The sequence below is a fragment of the Melanotaenia boesemani genome, chromosome 24 (genome assembly GCF_017639745.1).
Source record: "Melanotaenia boesemani isolate fMelBoe1 chromosome 24, fMelBoe1.pri, whole genome shotgun sequence".
Classification (NCBI taxonomy): domain Eukaryota; kingdom Metazoa; phylum Chordata; class Actinopteri; order Atheriniformes; family Melanotaeniidae; genus Melanotaenia; species Melanotaenia boesemani.
In genome coordinates, this window is record NC_055705.1 from 15532617 (window position 1) to 15551317 (window position 18701).

The following is an 18701-nucleotide window of genomic DNA, read 5'->3' on the forward strand; positions in this document are numbered from 1 at the left end:
TATGGTATGTTGACTGGCTGTTTGAGCTGTGGGTCAGAGGCCTTGCTTTGAATTTAAGCATAAGATTTATCAGTGTTTCTTCAGCATTACTGGCTGTTTAACGATGTAAAGTTGTCCCATCTGGTGGTTTTATGACTTTTACATCCTCTTTGTAAAATGCTAACAGCTTAGACAGATAAAAATTGTCACCCATGTAGGTAGTTGGCGAGATGATGCTGTATGAATGCTGCATTATGGTCGAGAACATGGTAGTGTTGATGTGGAACAGCATATAGGATAAATAGAAGTACATTTAGGTTTACAGTAAATGAATGAATGAATGAATGAAAAATACTTTATTAATCCCTTTGCAGGGAAATTCATAACAAATGTTGTTTCTGGTCACCTTGCTCCTACAATGAGCTGGTTTCTGCTCAGGTCCATGGCCAGCTGTGAGAAGTCCTTTGCTCCTGGATGAGAAAACTCAGAAACCCATGACCTCAGTGCTGAAGATGCGGGGGGGGGGGGGGGGGGGGGGGTTAATGGATGAAAAGAAGAGGTAGATGGAGAAGAAAAGAAAAAAGAGAGGAGAAGAGAAAGAAACATGACACACTGTTCTTCAACAGCTGAAGAGGAACATTTAATGAGCCAAAACTGCAGACAATCTTTACATCTATTTATTTAATTTGAATTATTATATTAAAGTATTGAGAGTATTACTCATATTGTGTATCAGCACAAGAGTAAACACCAGCAGATAGATGTAGATTAATACCAGCTGATGTGGTCTTTGTAAAAGTTTATGTTAATTAATCTCACATAAATTGTGAAGTAACACTTTGAAAGGTTATGAGCAACCACTGTGTCAATATGCCTATTAGTAACAACAGTGAACATCATTCTTTTCTGCTTTCAGCATTTTGAGTCCTGATGGAGAAAAACAGCCATCACTTGCACAGCAGAATCCATGCACACGAACATGTTCAAAACACTAATCCTGCAGCTCAGATGGAGAAATAGTTTGTTTGTTGGAGCAGACTGGTTCTAACCCCCCTGTCTCTGACAACCTCAGTTAACAACATACTATTAGAAAGTTAGACTCCACTGCATTCATGTATAAAACATACTCCTGTGTGCGTATTAATGCCCTGTAATTTCATCCACCCTGTATTCTATATGCTATATGTTGGAAAATTTCTATAGCTGACATGCACTCTGCTGCTTATTGTATCAGTCGTGTCTGCCTGATGTAGTTTGCTGTTGTTGGCCTTTTTTAGTATGTTGCTGAGGAAAGGATATACATTTTCACTTGTAGAGTCCAGTGTACATATTGTGTCTGCTTTTTATACAAACTTTTTGGGGGTTTTTTGTGCTTCTTTTCAGTTTTAGTTAACTTTCAACCACATTTTTTAGTGTCATATCCAAGCTGCTAATCTTCACAATTCTTCATCATGCACAAAGTAAGAGCAATGCAATTTGATACCTATTTAATCCAGAGCTGCCACTGGTGTCAGCCACACCTGCAGCCATTCCCAGAGGGGGTGGACATTGGTGATGCTCTGAAAATGTCATTGGAGGCCTAGTGGTCAGGAGTCAGACTGGACCTCATGATGAATAACTAATCTATTTTTATTTTTATTGCTGCAGGACCTCTAAAGGCACACCAGAAATCACTATTGAGCACAAGAGATCCACTAGACTAAATGGTTAAGTGTCTTTCTGTCTACTCTTTTTATTATTGTTACACCATTTTTGTGTTATTTTAGTTTACATGATTCTTGCATTTTTGATGTGCTAAAATGTAATATGATGAATGCAAGCCAAGCAGAAAACCATTACATATAAGGCTTTAAACACTTATGGGTAAAGTTAAATGCACTTGGTACATCACAAAAATGCACGCTAGTATCGACCTTAGTGTCCAAAAGGAATTATTCCTTATGATGAATTGCCTGGTCAGCAAGGATTCATGTATGAGTGAGTGATTTTTGACAAAGATTATTTTAACAGCTAGTTAAGTTGTCACCAACCTGAACCGGTGCACTGAGATCATTAATGGTTAGTGCTTTAGTTGAGAAAAAATAGTTCCTACATAAAGTTAAATAAGCCTAAAAAAATAAAAGCAGCGCTGTTAAAATAAAAATAGAATGAAAATATTTATTTAGAGTGTTAGAGTTTATTTAGAGCTCCATTACAACTGAGAAAGGGCAAACTTCCCAAGAGCCAAAATACCGATACAATATCCGGAGAGGCCATCTGTCCTTTGTGCTTGCTCTTCTTTCACTTGTTTAACATCCATGGTTTGCAACTTCACCCCCTTTGTGTTAATGGTGCATATTGTATTTAATGTTAGCTGAAACTGAACATAGCAAATGTGATGCTTCGCATCATCAGTGTCCCTCCTTCAATATAGATGTCAAAAATCATAAGATAAGACAGCTGATACTGATGCTCTCACCTTGGTAGGAGGCAACAGGATGTTCTTTTCTGCTGCACTCTGCAGGTTTGATTTGTGGCTGCTCGGACAGACATGTAGACCAACAGATGACCAGGACGAGACCACAGGAGGACAGGGCCAATGCCCCCCACCCTGAAGTAACCATAGTTACAACATTCAGTCTTCTATCAGGTTCTCAAGAATCACCTGTGGGAGCAAAGAGGAATATCTGTCAATTCAAACACAGATGAACAAATCAATCTTGTCAGCAGTCAACAAAAATGTAATTTTAAATTTTATGTTAGACTGAGCTTAGGCTTGAACACCCTCCCTTGTCTCTGTCCCCCCCCCCCCCCCCTTTCCATCCATCAAAATCAGTTTTGCCAGTCCAGCACCCCACTGTCCCTGTTCTGCCTCTTGTCTGTCTGCTCTGGGTGTTCAGCTCCTCATTGTCAGCAGGACTCAGTCATGGCTAATTCGCCTCAAAAGGCTGGGGCTGCCAATCTCCCCAAAGGCGACTCTCAAACCAAGGGTGCCATCAACAGAGCTCTTTCTGACTGAGAGGACCTATTCAGAATGATCCTGGGCTCACAGCCAAACAGAGGGCGTGAACTCTGAACTGAGCCACATGAGCAGTTTTGTATCAGCATCAAAATCCATTTAGTACATCAAATCTGCTCAAAGATGATGATCTGGTGTACAGGAATCATGCTTTAGCAAAGATTTACACATAAATAAGCCTGCTAATATCAGCCATACCTAATTGCAGCACAAAAAGAGATTAAAAGGGAGCAAAGCTGCATAAACCAACATAGGTTTTAGTATTTTATTCAGCTGATAGTTGTAACTTGGACTCTGTTCCTGTGCAGTATGCTTTGATTTAGAGAAACCTGAGACATGAAAGCAGTTCAAATGACTGATGGAGCACTACAAGCTGCTATGCTGTCACCTGTGGTCTGTTCAGAGGACAAAAGGTTGGACGCTGAGTACTTTTGATGATGAAATACTTGAAGCTGAGCATTAAACCTTTTTAACAGAGTCTACTCTTGTTAGCATGCAGGGAATTGTCAGTTTGATGCTTCTGTGGGCTACAAGATTCAAAACAGTGAATGTCTGTGTGTCTGCTGCTCTCTGGGAGAACTGAATATGTGCAGGCAGAAGTTTTCCAACCTGCTGGGTTTTACATTGCTGCTTAATGAAGCGACAGGAACAGAGCTAGCACTACTGGCCCTTTGTTATGGGCCTGTGCTCCTCTCGCCTTGCAAAGGCCGGCTAGTGAGAGGCCTAATGTTCTGGGATTTGTCTATTCAGTACAATGAAGGGGAGAAGGAGCAGACATCAGTCTGATTCCTCAGTGGTGCTCTGAAATGTATACACATGCAGACTCTCACACTGTCTTGGATAAAAGCAAAGACTCTCATCATCAGATAGGTTGTGAACTAACTAGTGTTTTCAGATCTGCCAGTCGTTGCAGTGTGACAATGAGAGGTCACATATCAGCACTTCTGTTACCTTGTTTATAAATAAATGAGCTGCAAATATACCGTGTAAGTCAGGCTAAGCTAATCTGGATAATTGAAAATCAGCTTTCCTGCAGCCACAAGCTTATTAGAACATTCACACATTCATGCAGCAGTCCGGGTTGGAAAAACACCACAAAGCCATAAAAACTTATGAGGAGATTAGACATACAGTCTCAGATTCATGTGACCTGTGTATGTTTGGATTGTGTGTGTGTGTGTGTGTGTGTGTGTGTGTGTGTGGTTGGGGAGGGGGGGACCACAGGAACACGAAGCAAAACATGTGACCTCCCACAGGAGGAGCCCTGCCAAGATGTGCCAAGATGTGGTGTGACTCACAGCATGCATTGATACAGAAATGTGGGACAGGTGTATCTGTTAGCTTCTGTTACAGTTCTATTTACCTGGAGGTTTCTCTCTGGACTAAACCCCCTCTCTTCCTGCCTATACGTCCTCTAGGAGAATTAAACTCAGTCAAATGGAGAAAAGAGACTCTGCATAGCTTGCTTCACACTACATACCATAGTGTCTAAAATAGCATTTATTGCATCATAAGGATGAAAACCATGTAACAAAACAAGCTTACACTGATCCTGATGAGACGCCCTGGTGACCACTATGAACCACTACATGTATCTTCGTCTTGAGAGAGGGGTCTGTTGTCCATCATCTCCTAGGATGTAAACAAATTCTTACAATAGGAACAGCGGTGCTCCCCTCCTCTTTAACCTTATATAGACATTTCACCTGCAATTTTATTCTGCCTTGACATTTATTACTGGCACTTCATTTGTTCCTCAAATACTTTCCACTTTATAGTAAAATTATAAACTCTTCCCTTTGGATTTATTTCAAATGGTACTCTCTTTGTGTGTCTTGTAAGGTCATTTGTAGCTTCTACAAAGCCCATGAAGATACTATATGATGTCATTCTGGGAGCTCCTCAATCCCCATTACCCTCAGAGAGATCCTGGAACTTCTTGATCCAAAACCACTAACAACACCATATCATTTCAACTCCACTGATACAGCATTAAAAAAATTACGCTGTCCTTTCATCTCTCTACTGCTGGCTGCCACATAAGTTCAAAGCATGATCAATCCGCCTTCATGCTTTACCAGTGGAGAGGGCAGCTCTGCACACTGTTGCCAATACACACATTAAAAAAATGTTTTTTTAATCTTCAGCAAATATTTGGTTTCCAAAATTCCATCGTGTGTGTTTAGATGTTTTTTGCAAACTCCAAAATTCACCGTGTACATGTGGTGCATCACCACCCCAGTCTGATCCTCTTTGACATGTTGCACATGTCAAAAACAGGATCTGATTTTTATTTCTTATCATATACAAACTCCAACGTTCAGAAAGATTTCTTGCTCTTCCTGCAAGCTTCCATTTCTTTTCAAACTAAGAAAACAGCAAGCTGAAAACACTTTGCTTTCCTCTGCTTTGTGGGCATTAATTATCTTCATTATGTGCTCCAAGGACTCATCTAGGCACCTACTTCTGAGAAAAGTGTGACTCATTGCCATTTGATGCATTAAGTCTAGATGCTGACTGCTTTTTTACTCCTCAGATTATTTAATTTGAATAATTTTTGAGTAGTGATTCATGAAAATAAATGTTTTATTTAGTTCTTATGATCTATTAACAGCTCCACCCCACAAATGCTTAAGTTAATAAGAGTCTCCAGACTTTTTCCTTCAGTTCTGCATCTCAGCAGAAGTGTTGTGACATATTAACAAGTGTTTGGAGAGAGTAAAAGTGCTCCTGCAAAACTTTGTCACAGCTGAATAAACTTTACTTAGAGCTGAAGTTTTGTCCAACTCTCAGTTACTGGATCATGCCTAGAAGATTTTTTTTTTCCATGTGCCATTTTTAACAACTGCTTTAATTCAAATATCAGACATGGATCAACACTGACATGCATGAAGCTGAATTTGGTCTGGATGTGGCTAATTTCAGTATTGTTGCCAGGAGCGGATTAGCCAAGCTTGTTAAGGATGACATGTAGTTATGCATTTAAAATGGTATATAAAGGTTAATACAGCATATTATAAGTTTAGCTTATGACATTTCTCTACAGGAGAGGTTTGATGATTTTTTATCTGCACTGACAATTGCAATTGATTAAAATTAGGGGACAAATATTGCCATATCGGATACTGTGAAAATTCCAGTATGAGAATAATTATATTTCTCAGCTTCAAAATTGGCCTAATTATCTTTCTATGTGGCCCTGCGATAGACTGGTGACCTGTCCGGGGTCTAGCCTGTCTCTTGCCTGCTAAATGCTGGGATAAGCTCCAGCCCCCACGACCCAGAATTGGACTATGCGGTATAAAGAATGAATGAATGCCTTTCTATATATTTAGTTATTTATTTACTAAATATGGGATTTCATCTTTTAAAACCCAAGGTCTTCCAGTTGGAGGAATTTGAGAACAGATGACCAAACTGTGCCAAAATGGCCTGAACTGTCTAAACTAAACTCTCTCAAATTTTGTTTATTTGTGCCATTTTCAATTATTCTTCACCAGTAGCACATATGCTCATATTTGCAAATTTTAACAAATCTCCCAAATGTTCTCTTTACTGTGACTCGGAAAGTATTTAGCTGCAAAGATACATTTATGTAAATTTTTGAGCAGGGGCCTTAAAGTAGGCACAGGGCTCAAAGGGTTCAATGCTTTGCAAATCTTTAAATTCTCTTCTTATGTGTATTTTCCACTGTATTGTAACGTCTTAAGAAATACTTTTGTATATCAGGTTAAAACCACCTTTTCTATCACAGCTCTTGTAAAACAGTAAATTGTTCAGAAGAAAGAAACAGATCCAGAGATAATTCTGTCTTTTGACAAACCCAAAGGATTGCCCTCCTATGGTGTGTCTCACTTAAACCCATACTCCTTCCTCTTTATGAATGAGTTGATTTGATGAAGGTGTAAGTGAAACTCTTTACAGAGAAGGTGCAGTTATTTTCCTGTCAGCTTGAGCCAGCCCATAATTTCTTTGGTAAAGTTGTTTACGTCACAGTCTGAGTGCAGAACATGGGTTACTTTTTATGAAGGCTTTGAAAATGCTTTGTAGTACTTCCACAAAACTACACAGGCAGCAAAACAAGCCTCTTGAAACTTCATTAAAATCCAGACAAATCCTCTTTAGTGAGGCGATGTATGACAGGGGAAATGATTACAAGTAATTAATTGTTCATTCAGAAGCCCTGTAATTTGTTCCTCCCTGGCGTCAAAAATAAAAGGAGGGGTCCAGCATCTGACCCTTGTACATCAGCCTCTTGTTTAAACTCTGTCCACCCAAGTACTTGGTCTAAGTCCAAATATCATGAAAGGAAACAGTGAATCCTTCACCTTCCTAAACCCATAAACCCAGGATTCCAAACTCCAGATTCCTCCTTAAATTAAAAAAAAGCTCAATGCATACCAGCAGATTCCTGAAATTCTCTTTCTGTTGCTGCTCCAACTTTACAGTAAACAAATCCACAACTATAAGAAACAGTACTATTAATCTCCAGAGAAGTTAGTTCATGGAGATTTGTTGGAGCAAACAGACGCTAAGAGGACACCCAAAGTCTCTCCATCAAAATATTCAGAGAGGACCATTTCCGAGGCAGCGTTCTCAGCTCCTTCCTACCGAGGTGAATGGCCTCTCTGTGCAACCTGCCAACTATCTGCCAATGGCTGCTCTCTTTTACAAGTGAATAGACTGAGTTTAGCCACAGTTAAAAAGAAACACTAACGTGCCATGGCTGTCCCAACAATGGCCGCTCGGGTGGTGTGCCAAACCTAATGATGCCGGTTTGGCCCCGGAGAGAGGAGGTAGAGAGGAGGAATCTTAAAGAGGTACACAGCTGCACTGATCCTTCTCATCCTATCTCCCTCCACTCCATCCCACCATCCTTTTATCATTAACTCTGTTTCTTTTGATTTCTCGAATAAATGGCACAAGTAGGATGTTAAACCAGTTGCAGGAATCTCTCCCAGTTGATGCTGTTTAATTTGAAGGAAAGTTCTTGATTCCAAATGAATGTCCTGTTAGTTCAATCCAAGCAACATAAATATCAAATGAAACTGAATTTAAAGAGCATGAGGTAAATCTTTTTCACATTCACACTGGCACTGGTTTCATCTGCTATACACTAACCCTGGTCCACTTCTATGAATAGCCTGGTTCGTTTGGACTAGTGCAAATGCCCATTCACACTATGGCGTGGACCAAAGAAAACTCTGGTCCGCTTGAAAACTGAGGCTTGGTTCACTTACAAGTGAACCCTGGTGCAGTTTGCTTACAGTGTAAAAAGCAAACAGACCAAAACCAAAGAGAGGAAGTGATGCAGGACACTGTATGAGCCATCTTCAGACCTGACCAGTTGATGAGCCGGTCTTTCTTGGTCAATCGCTATAACTACATGACGCTGTCTGGTTTGCTTGAGTAAAGTGTGAAAGTGTCCCCCGAACTATCCTGATACAAATGCACCCGAAAGGCTCATTTATGCTCCCTTTATGTACACCACTGCCCTTGTTCTTTCATGTGCCCCTTACGTTGACATGGTTGTTAACCAATACATCCATCTAGTGTAGAGTTCAGAGTTCACCTCCGAGTTCTGGCATCAGTTTCAGACAACAGCAAACATAGCGCCAGTTAAGGAAATCATGATATTGTACATTCTCAGAAAGAGACATTAAAAGAGGCAGCAAAGTAGACGGTGGTGGTATGGTCATTAATTACATCCGGGCTTCTTTTCGTCTATTCCACATGTGTCACGGTCTCCGGTGGCCCATTTGCTCCATCAGTGTATTCATCTGCAAGGTCCCCAAAAGCAGACCAAATCACACATGTAAATGATGCAGAAGATGGATAAAATGCTCCGGATCTGTCTTTAGCACAGAGCAGGGATAACCGTCTCTGGACCTCCTAGGCCAGTGTCCTGGAGGTATTAGATGTTTTCCTGCTGCAAATCACCTGATTCAGATGCAAAGGTTCTCCAACCGCTTGTGTCGTATTCTGCACATGCCTCCTAACCTATTAATTTGAACCATGTTTGTTGCAGCAGGGAAACATCTAAAATCTGCAGCACACTGGCTCAACAGGTCCAGAGTTGGTGATCCCTGGTGTAGAACACAAATGGGCCGTTAGATAGTGATGAGGGGAATGCAGCAACAGTAAAAAAAATTTTAATGCCAGTAGGAAAAACCAACAAGCTAGCCTTATAAATAAATACCTGAACCCAACAAAGTAGCTTTAATGACTAAACAAGAGTAAGAGACAATGAAAGCAAGCAGAGAGAATTAAAGTTTAAACAGAAGAAACTCTACTCACCTTAAAACAAAACACCCTTGCATCTTTTTTCATCCATGTACAAAAAAAAAAAAAAAAAAAAAAAGTATCATCCTACTGTCATACTGTGTCACCTGTACCCAAACTATGGCAATCAGACAGGAGGAGAGCCAGTTTTTGTTTTTGGTTTAGTATTTAGCTCATTTAGGTTGAAGTCTTCACAAATCAGTGCAGCTCCAAAGATAGCTCCAATCAAATGCCTGTAGTGATCCAACATTTAGTAAGCAATAATTGCTTTTCACTCTTTGGAAAGAATGATAATCAAGAAATCCGTCTCAATTCAACTATTCCCTTGAGTTGATGGGATTGTCTGAATAATATATAATATTTTTTGGAGATAGAGAAAGGATTGTTTATATGTGGCATCACTTACTGAACATCATTCCTCTGAAAGGTACATGCATTTTATACAGCTGTTACATAATAGAGCATACCTATTAACCTGTATTTACTACTACTTTGCATACTGAACAGACATCGGTGGACAAAAAGCAGACATCAATAGCAGTCAGGACCATCTCTGAACCATTTAAAACAACCTGACATCACATGACTGCTTCCTGTTTAGGTCATGTGATGATGTCTGTGACAACTGAGAAAACCCAAACGATTCAGGAGGATCACTAGAAAGAAAAGATTGTTGTTTTATATCTATTTTAAAAATAATTCAATAATAAAGTCCTACAGCCATGCAAATGTGCAATAATATTAAAGCAAAAATTTGCTTATTTTACTGCGTTTGGATTTTTTTTACTCTTGTATTGCAGGATTAAAAGTGTAGGTTCATATGAAAGAATTTGTCTCTCTGATTTTGAATATGTTGGATGAGTAATAGTCTAATCGTTTCTATTACTAATCCACTGTAACTAATTGATGCTAGTGTCATGGAAGAAGATATAATAAAATCTGCTCTTTATTACTCACCAAATCATATTAAAGGTTATTGAATTTCTCATTTTCCTGTCATGAGAAAATTCCAAAAATGGCACTCATTAAATGAGAAATTAAAACACATAAATAGACTGATCAACAGCTAGTCCTCATATTGACAAAGAGAGGCAACAATCTGCATTTTTAGGAGTAGAAATAAACTAAAAGGAATTTTTATAAGCAAATTTCCAGATAGAAGCTGCTGCTGCTCAAAAGAATGTTCTCCAAAGCAAAATGAAAAACTTCAGCCATCAGCCACTGCAACATGTGTCTATAGCCTGGCAAAAGTTTTACTAGAGATAATCAAAGCTGAAGAGACTGATCTGGGATATGCTGTAAATGTAAGAAAAATGAGGGTAAAAAAGAGGCAGGTAAGATGAAGGGTCCTACCAAAGTAGGAAAGAGCCAACAGAAAAGGAAACAAACTTGCAGACAAAAAGTATAAAGACTGAAAGATCAACACAACAGAATAAGTAAATGCACCAACACAGCCAACCTTTGCACAGACACGTGCATGCTTCCACACACTGCTCCTTTATACCAGAAAAACTAAATAAAATACTTGCTCACCATCACCACCAGAGCAGAATGGGCAGAAAAACAAGCGTCCCAGATCCTCACGCTTCACATGGCGGGAGAGGAAAAGAGTTATGAGAAACATAAGAGAAAGAGAGAACTTGTTACACATCCACTCACAGTAGCACGCTGACCCGAGTGTGTGCAGGGAGGCGGGGGGATGTAAAGGGGTATATGTGTGTGTGTGTGATGGGGGAGATGGAGGGGAAAATGAGGGCAGAGCATTTCTGTTTGTGCACAGCAAACTGCTAACTCTCCCAACACAGAGGGATGTTCTGCCCTGTGTGGGATCCAGTTTTAAATTCAGTTAAAAATTAGGTCACATTAAGGTGGTAACCAGCTCAAGCGTTTCAACCAGTAATGTTTTGTTCCCATTTGGTCACATAGGCTAAGCATTGTGCTGTTTTCCACTGCATTTACTTCAGAGAACTTTAAAATCTCTCCTATCTCTGCAAGTTATTACCCCTTTAAAGTGGCTTATCACTAGCTAATAGCAAGCTAGTTAATCAAGCAGCTCCTGGTGAATGAACCAAAAAGTCTTCTACCAGTTCTCTGCTAAACTTCTGGTAGAGCTTTGATAGATCATTTTCTTTTGGCAAGTTACTGGATGACTCGTCCATCTATCCCAGCTGAACTTCGACCAACCAGACCCATTGAGTGGAATTGCTGAATCAAACCCCGGTCAAAAGCCATAAATAGAGAGACAAGATCCTATTTCATTCTTTACCCCCTTTTTTAATGAAAAAAAAATATCTTGAACTCTGATGATTTTGATGCGGTAGCAGCATCTACGATGACCTCACGAGAAGTCACCAGTGATAACTGTTGTTGCACCTTCTCCTCATTCATTTATACTACACGCTTCAAAAAGTTTGAATCTTTTAATAATAAATGTGTGTTCATTTTCAGACAGAACTAGATTTGAAAAGGGATTCAAGATGGTTATTGTAGGATTTGCTATTAGAAGCCACATAAAAACCCCCCTTTTTTTTGTTTATGTGTTGAATCAAGGACTTGTGTAGATTATTTATCATTATCAGAGCATCCAGCCTCTTATGTATGGGGAGGCACAAAGTCAAACAAGAACGTCAGAGACTTAAGGTTCATTTTAAATTATTTAGATATGAAATGAGGCTTAAGTTCAGTTGAATACATCTGCAGTATCACTGGGATCATAAAACAACATTAAAGCCACGGATAGTAGCTTTTTCTGTGCATGTCTTGACTTATTCAAATCCCCCGCAACACATTCTTTTCCTCATTCCTGAGAGGTTTTGGGTTTGTTATACATCTGTGATGTTTGCTTAAGCAACACAATTGCAAGCGAGCTGATAGGATGGTGGAAACAAATACTATTAAGATACCAGCTGTATTGAAGTGATTGCCAGATGTTGTTCAACTTAACAAAGCACTGCAATGGAGAGTAACCCCTAAGTTTGAAAAGGAGTAAATTGATGCATTTTTGCACCTAAACAGTATTGTAGCTTAGGGTGGATGTACTTTATCAACCTGTCTATGTCAACAAGGAGGAAACATGACATGCTGTCATCCGAGACACCAGTCAGGACTAGCTTTAGAAGTGACTGCCAGTCTGATAAGGTGAATGACTGACCTGCCATTCAGAAAGTAATAGCAGCAATAAATCATGCACACTGACAAACGACAGGCTCATTTAGCGTTCCATGTGTCCAGCAGAGCATAAGAGACAAATAACACTTCCCGGCCTCATCCCCTGCTTTTACAGCGTAGGATATTCATCTTTCTAAGCCTCAGTCTCACCACAGCAGAGTACCAAACCCCCCTGAGACGATGAATGGCTCGTTCCTGTGCAAACTTCTCGATGACCTCCTCGGGCTCTGTTTTTACAGCCCTCCTGTCACTGCAGCAGCTGAAAGATTGCAGGCACTGTGAGATGCAGGGGAGAGCTGAATGAAAGCCAAACCAGGACCAGTGAAAGATTGTCGGCTTTGCAGAGGACGATGGGCTTCAGGGATGTAATACATCCAACAAGCTGTCACCTTTACAAGTGGAAATGACACTAATTTCTATAATCTTAGAAGATTCTAAAAATATATCAATACTGGTTGAGAGCTCTTTTAATCACTTGTGCTTTCTAACTTTATAGTGTCAAGAAGATTATGTTAAAACCAAGAAGCTGTTGTGTCACCTGTTTAATATTATTACTCCATCTGCACTGAATTCATGACAAGTTCTTCTTCTATGCACCTCTGCATCACGTTTATTTGTATAGCACCTTTCACTAACGGTCACCACCAAGTGCTTCACAGAGAAAGCAGTCGATAAAATTCACAACCAAATAAAATATATAAGTATGAAATGTAAAATCAGTCATAATAACCCAAATTTAACTAAAAACGTGTTGGAATTGTTCAATAATTTTTGCAATATCTTGCTAACAACCAGCAAAACAATGCAAAAAGCTTTTCCTTTGCTCTCAATGTGCTATCCAACTAGATAACTGCCTGAAACTCCTTGTTCATAGTCCTGACTTTTCTTCCTTTGGGTAATGACATTACTATGTAACACATCTGTATGCTGCTTGTCAGATGTGTGGCTGTTTAGATGTGGTATTATCATCCGATCACAACTGGATAGCTCTGATTTCGTGTGTCTACACGGGTTAAAATGAATCCTCACATGTATCTTAAAAGACCGTTTGTAATCAGATGTCAGATACCCACTCTCTATGCACACAAACATATAACCTACATCATGCAATCAGCTGTCAGTAGGTTGTGTTTCTGAAAAATTACAAATACATTTAGCGAAATATTGGACTTTCAGTGTTACCCAGGACACATTTCTGAACGGACTATTTTGCCAGGATTTAAGTCGCATATCTTTGGCTCATGTACTTTTAGTGAGAGTTGTGGACAAACCATAGACAATATATAAAAGATGGATGGAGCCTCTGTGACGTCACTTGTAGGTTTCCGAAGAGCTTACCTGAAGCTCACTAGGCAGTTCCCACTGTCGCCATCTTGGCAGTGTCACATATGTAGTCATTCCAGAAAAAATGCAGAAAATCCAAAAATGGCAAAGAGGTGGAGCTGAGAGGGGGACTGTAAAGGTGGGGATGGATGATTAACACCCATCAAACTCCGAGCTGTCTATAGCTAAGGGCTAACCGAGCTAACCCGGAGCTAACGGTAGCTAACCAGCTAATGGATGTAGGCGTGCTAAAGCTAAAGCGGTCTGTCAGCCGGCTAAGAACCACAGTTGTGCTGCACTCTCCCTTCTTGCCACAGATATTCCATACCTGTTAATCTAAAGGACACGCCCCAAATTATGCCGAATTTCAAGTTCAAATAACATCTAAACGGATGAGTTATAAAAAAGTTCACCCCCCTAACAGTTGTCATTAAGGTAAACTTGACCTATTAATCCTAAAATAGGTTTTGGTACCAGGCTTTAAACATGTTTATTTCTGCTGTGAAGTTGGTCTTTTTTACATGGGAGTCTATAGGGATTTGCTCTTTTTTGGAGCCAGCCCCTAGCGGATGAAGCATGAACTGCAATTTTTTTGCCCTTCCGCATAGACTTTATCTTTTACTGCTTGGGACAAACACACCAAAATGGCTAATATTGTCCAAGGAAGGTGCAAGGCCTTGTCCGAGTATTTTCATAATTTAGATGTGGTTTTACACGGCATACCTTAAAAAGATTTAGCTATTTAGCTGTGACGACATGCACCCTTATGCATTATTCAAGAAACGTTTACACTTTGAATTGGAGAAATGTCGGTCAATCCAGCTCCCTGACATGTTAAACTATCTGGTGCTTCAGTTCAGACGATAAAAACATGGAACGAACTGGAACTGGTGAACGAAGCAAATACATTAGCTCTAGTTGAAGTTAAGCCGAAAATAAATCATGGCTGCCTTTAGCATTTGAAGAGTTGTTTGTGCACATCCTCAATAATTAACCCCACCTGTTCACAGGCTGCAGTATGTGAATAACCTCTAGGGGTAGGAACAGTTTGACCAGAGGTGAGTTATCAACAGCGGGGAAAATGATGGAAAGTTTGAAAGAAAAGACACAACAGGCTTGTTTTAGAGGCTTTATATACCATCTACACCAGTGGTTCCCAGCCTTCTTTCCTCTGGGACCCCCTTCATGCATATACTAAAATGCCATGGACCCCCTGCTTCACCCTGTGCTGGAACTATGCTGGTTTTAGACTTTCAAAAGTGAGATTCTCACCATATATAATGTATTCTGGCTGAGTCCCGTCCTCTGATAAAGCCAAAGTTAAATGAACAACATACAGCCTTACTTTTTGTTTATCCATTAAAATAGGGACAATTTGTGGACATTAATCACAATGGCTCTAATGTTCAAAGCCTCAGGGACCCCTGTGCTCTATGGGGGACCCCTTGGGGGGTCCCAGACCCCAGGTTTGGAACTACTGATCTACACTAATGCTGCTGTCATTTTTTTCCACCATGTTCTCAAAATTAACAAAATGGTAACTTCCTCTACTGTTTACATATTTGCTTGTTTTGTTTACTATAAATTCAGCAACTCTATAGTTCTGAGCGCTTTAAGGTGCCCCCTAGTGGAACCCTTTGGTAACAAGCGTAATCCACAAGCAAGTATGAGGACAACTGCACTCACAAGAGGTTAAAACACAAGTATATTTTTAGTCTTAGCTCGACTCACGTGATGATGCAGCAGTAATTTACCGTTTAAGAAAATTATTGCATTTTTTAAGCATTAATTAACTTAAATATTGTCTAGCAGACAACCATAATAAAATCATGAACCTGTACATGAGTGTTGTTTAAGTTCTTTAAATTTTTTAAGGCGTGTATCAGTTTCTAAGAGCTTTTGCATCACTTTATGGTAAAAACTTTGCTCAAAACCCTCTTCAATTCAACACTTCTGGTGGATACCTGTTGATATATCACACAGTAATAAACATTAAATATATACAAATTATTTTTACTTATTATTTTAAAGGACCAAATAAAGATCTCAGATTAATAAAATTTTAATTTCCCTCCTATTTTTTTCTTGGGTCAGGCTCTAAAGGGTTATAAACTCTTCAATTCAATTTTGTTCAAGGAAATATTCTCTGTATAGACTCATAGCCCCACTGGTTTTTATTAATACACTGTAAATGCTCATCATTCTCAAATGGTGCCCATTAATCTCTGGACGAGCAGCAAACGAGACCTGCAGTGGTTACCCAACAACTCTTAACCCACAAAACCAGCACCTCCACCTCCTGCCCCCCACCTCACAGCCTTCAATAGATGCCTTGTGCTGCACATAGAGCTCCACTGTGAAACAGGTCGATGTGTCAGGAAGAAATATTGACTTTTAATTCTTAAAACATGCAGCTTGCTCCATTTTAAAGACTGACTGTGTTGATCTTTGAAAACCCAGCAGTCACTGAGGTTCACCTTTCTACTGGAGCAGTAAAAACCTGCTTACAGGAGTCTCTCTCTCTCTCTCACACACACACACACACACTAGCTGCTTACACACATTAGAGGTTAAAGAAGCAGAGCTGTGATACTTATGGTGAATCACGAATTTAACTGTATGGCGTTCACAAGATTTAGCTAGGTTAAAAAAATGACAAAAAAGGTGCTCTTATGACATATTGGACACATCTAGATTAGCCAGCTTAACACGAGACTGTCAAAGGGGAAAAATACACCAAAAAGTCTTATTTACATTTCATAGTTTGCCTGTTTACTTATTTAGAAATAGAAATGTAACATTGTGAGACTGTGGTTCAGATAGACTTTAAGTTATTTCTTTACCAAGGTTTATGGTTAGCATGACGCACAGCATCCTCAATCTTTTTCTCGTAGATGTTATTCATGCTTTTGCTGCTTTCTCAACTTTTTTTGTGTAACCAGAGAAAACTAAACACCCAACTACCTGTCCATCATGTCAGAACTAAGCTTTCTCTTTTCTCCTTTCCCACTTGAGCCTACTTCAGGTCAAACAGGCCCCTATTTAATGACTTAATACCACTTCCATTTAGAGGGTTATACATCAACGAAAGCAGAGCTGTTGCATGCAGTAAAGACTCTCCACAGCTGTTTCTGTTTCACACTGAGCAGATCTCTGATTATTTGAATATTCTGTGAATAATAACATAACCATCTAAAATAGCAGCACATATGTTCACTGTGATATATTACCATGTAAGTGAAATCTCTTAACAATAATTACATTTGTAAACCAACACATCTTAAAATTATGTTTTTAATTTAATAAATATTTGCTAATGTTTACTAGATTTGGGAGTATTATTGGTTATATGTCATAAATGAGACAGAAGCATCCTCCAGCAACGATGGTGACCACAAGGAAGAGTGATATTAGCATTATTTAAAATAAAAATGCAATATTCTGCATTTAAATCCAAAAATATGTTGGTTTATTGTGTTTTAGCATGGAATATACTATTAGATACAGTTGAGCCAGTAATTATTTGCACATTTTTTTTAATTTACCATACAATGACTTTATATTTAACCATTAATTTGAGACATGAGGATAATGTGCATTCAAATTATGTACTTTTTGTTTTGTTTAACTGCTTACTTGACTGTCCTACAAAGTGATGAGTGAAAAAAAATATATATTTATAAATGAATTTATATACTTTGAGATGCACAAGACCACATCTGTCTCTCCTTCCACATAGAAAAACACAGAAGGTCTTACAGCATGATTGTCAATTATTCAGTGTCAGGATGTCTCTTATCAAAACATTGGTATTTATTTCTGCTATAAATACGTGTTGTTGTTTTTTATCAATCTGTGAAGTAAAAAAGAAAACAACACTTAAATGATTTTCTGTCAACATGTCTTTTCTTCATGTAAAGACTAATAAATAGACTGTAGGTATTATGAGTTAAAATTAAGGAAGATCTCGATAGTTGACACATTCCTTGAAAAAATAAATAATAATAAAAACATAGTGCATGTATGGAAAGATCTTTTGCCCACAGTTAAAAGTTTTCCTCTTTGAAAGGAAAAACTATTAAATGGTGGTAGATTTATTGAGTTCTGCGTTAAATCATTTCACGCTAAAAGCAGGAAAAATGACGATTCTGCGGGTGATTTTCTTAAATTCTCCCGTGAAATACAATTAAAAGCATACACATAAAAAATATGACTACTTATGAAGTATGTGGAGCTTACCTTTCAGTTTTAGTTCATCCCGGTGATTGAGCTTGTCTGCAGATTCACATCAGTCCGCTGTGAGTGTGTAACTCTCGTTACAGCAGCTCTGTGGCGGTAGTGCTGATATCCAGCGTTCAGCCTGAGAAACAAAACCATAAGAAAACTTTCTCATTACAAAAGAAAACATTTACTTCTCAATTAAGACAGGGGTGTTGATTAAATAGAAGAAGATATGTGCCTGTTTATTTGGTCAATCATACTTATTGGCACATTTCTGCTATTTCTTATTTGCAGTTATTTCACCGGCAGCTTAATGAAGAAAAATTAAATTTGGTGCTTTGCTGCCATCTAGTGGCAAAAACTCTCCATATCCTCAAATGTTTGAGCTGCACAAATTAGAATTTTATCAGACGTGTAAACAGTGTTGGTTTGTACTAAAACCTGCAGTTCTAAGTTAGGAATAAATAAATAAATAAATATTTTTATGTGAGGTATACAAAAAAAAAAAAAAAAAAAAAAAAAAAAAACAGGAATCCCTGGAAGAGGCTGCTTTTTAAGCCCATATTCTTTATGTGATTATAACTTGAAGTAGCTGTGGCAAACAGATGAAATAACAAATATTACACAAATATTTGATAAATTTATGACCTAAATATATTCCCCAGAATAAAGCTTGTAATAATGGAATTATACTCATCATTTTAGCTTCAGATTAATTATAACACTGCTC

The 18701-nt window shown here is 38.8% G+C and overlaps 1 protein-coding gene across 4 annotated transcripts in view; it reads right to left on the bottom strand.

The window, feature by feature from the left end:
* The window catches only part of LOC121635906 (semaphorin-5B-like), a 31322-nt gene extending 13260 nt beyond the window's left edge, over window positions 1-18062 (bottom strand). For 2 of the 4 annotated variants that reach the window (XM_041979318.1, XM_041979315.1), the window contains exons 1-3: window positions 10793-10917; window positions 2438-2623; window positions 386-485 (exon numbers count right to left, since the gene is read on the bottom strand). In XM_041979318.1, coding sequence (XP_041835252.1) covers window positions 386-485; window positions 2438-2582 — 245 coding nt within the window. In that variant the 5' untranslated portion in view covers window positions 2583-2623; window positions 10793-10917. Of the gene's footprint in view, window positions 1-385; window positions 486-2437; window positions 2646-10792; window positions 10918-17989 lie in introns of those variants that run through there. The other 2 variants (XM_041979317.1, XM_041979316.1) reach the window with 2 other exon arrangements.
* Between the last annotated feature and the right edge of the window lie 639 nt (window positions 18063-18701).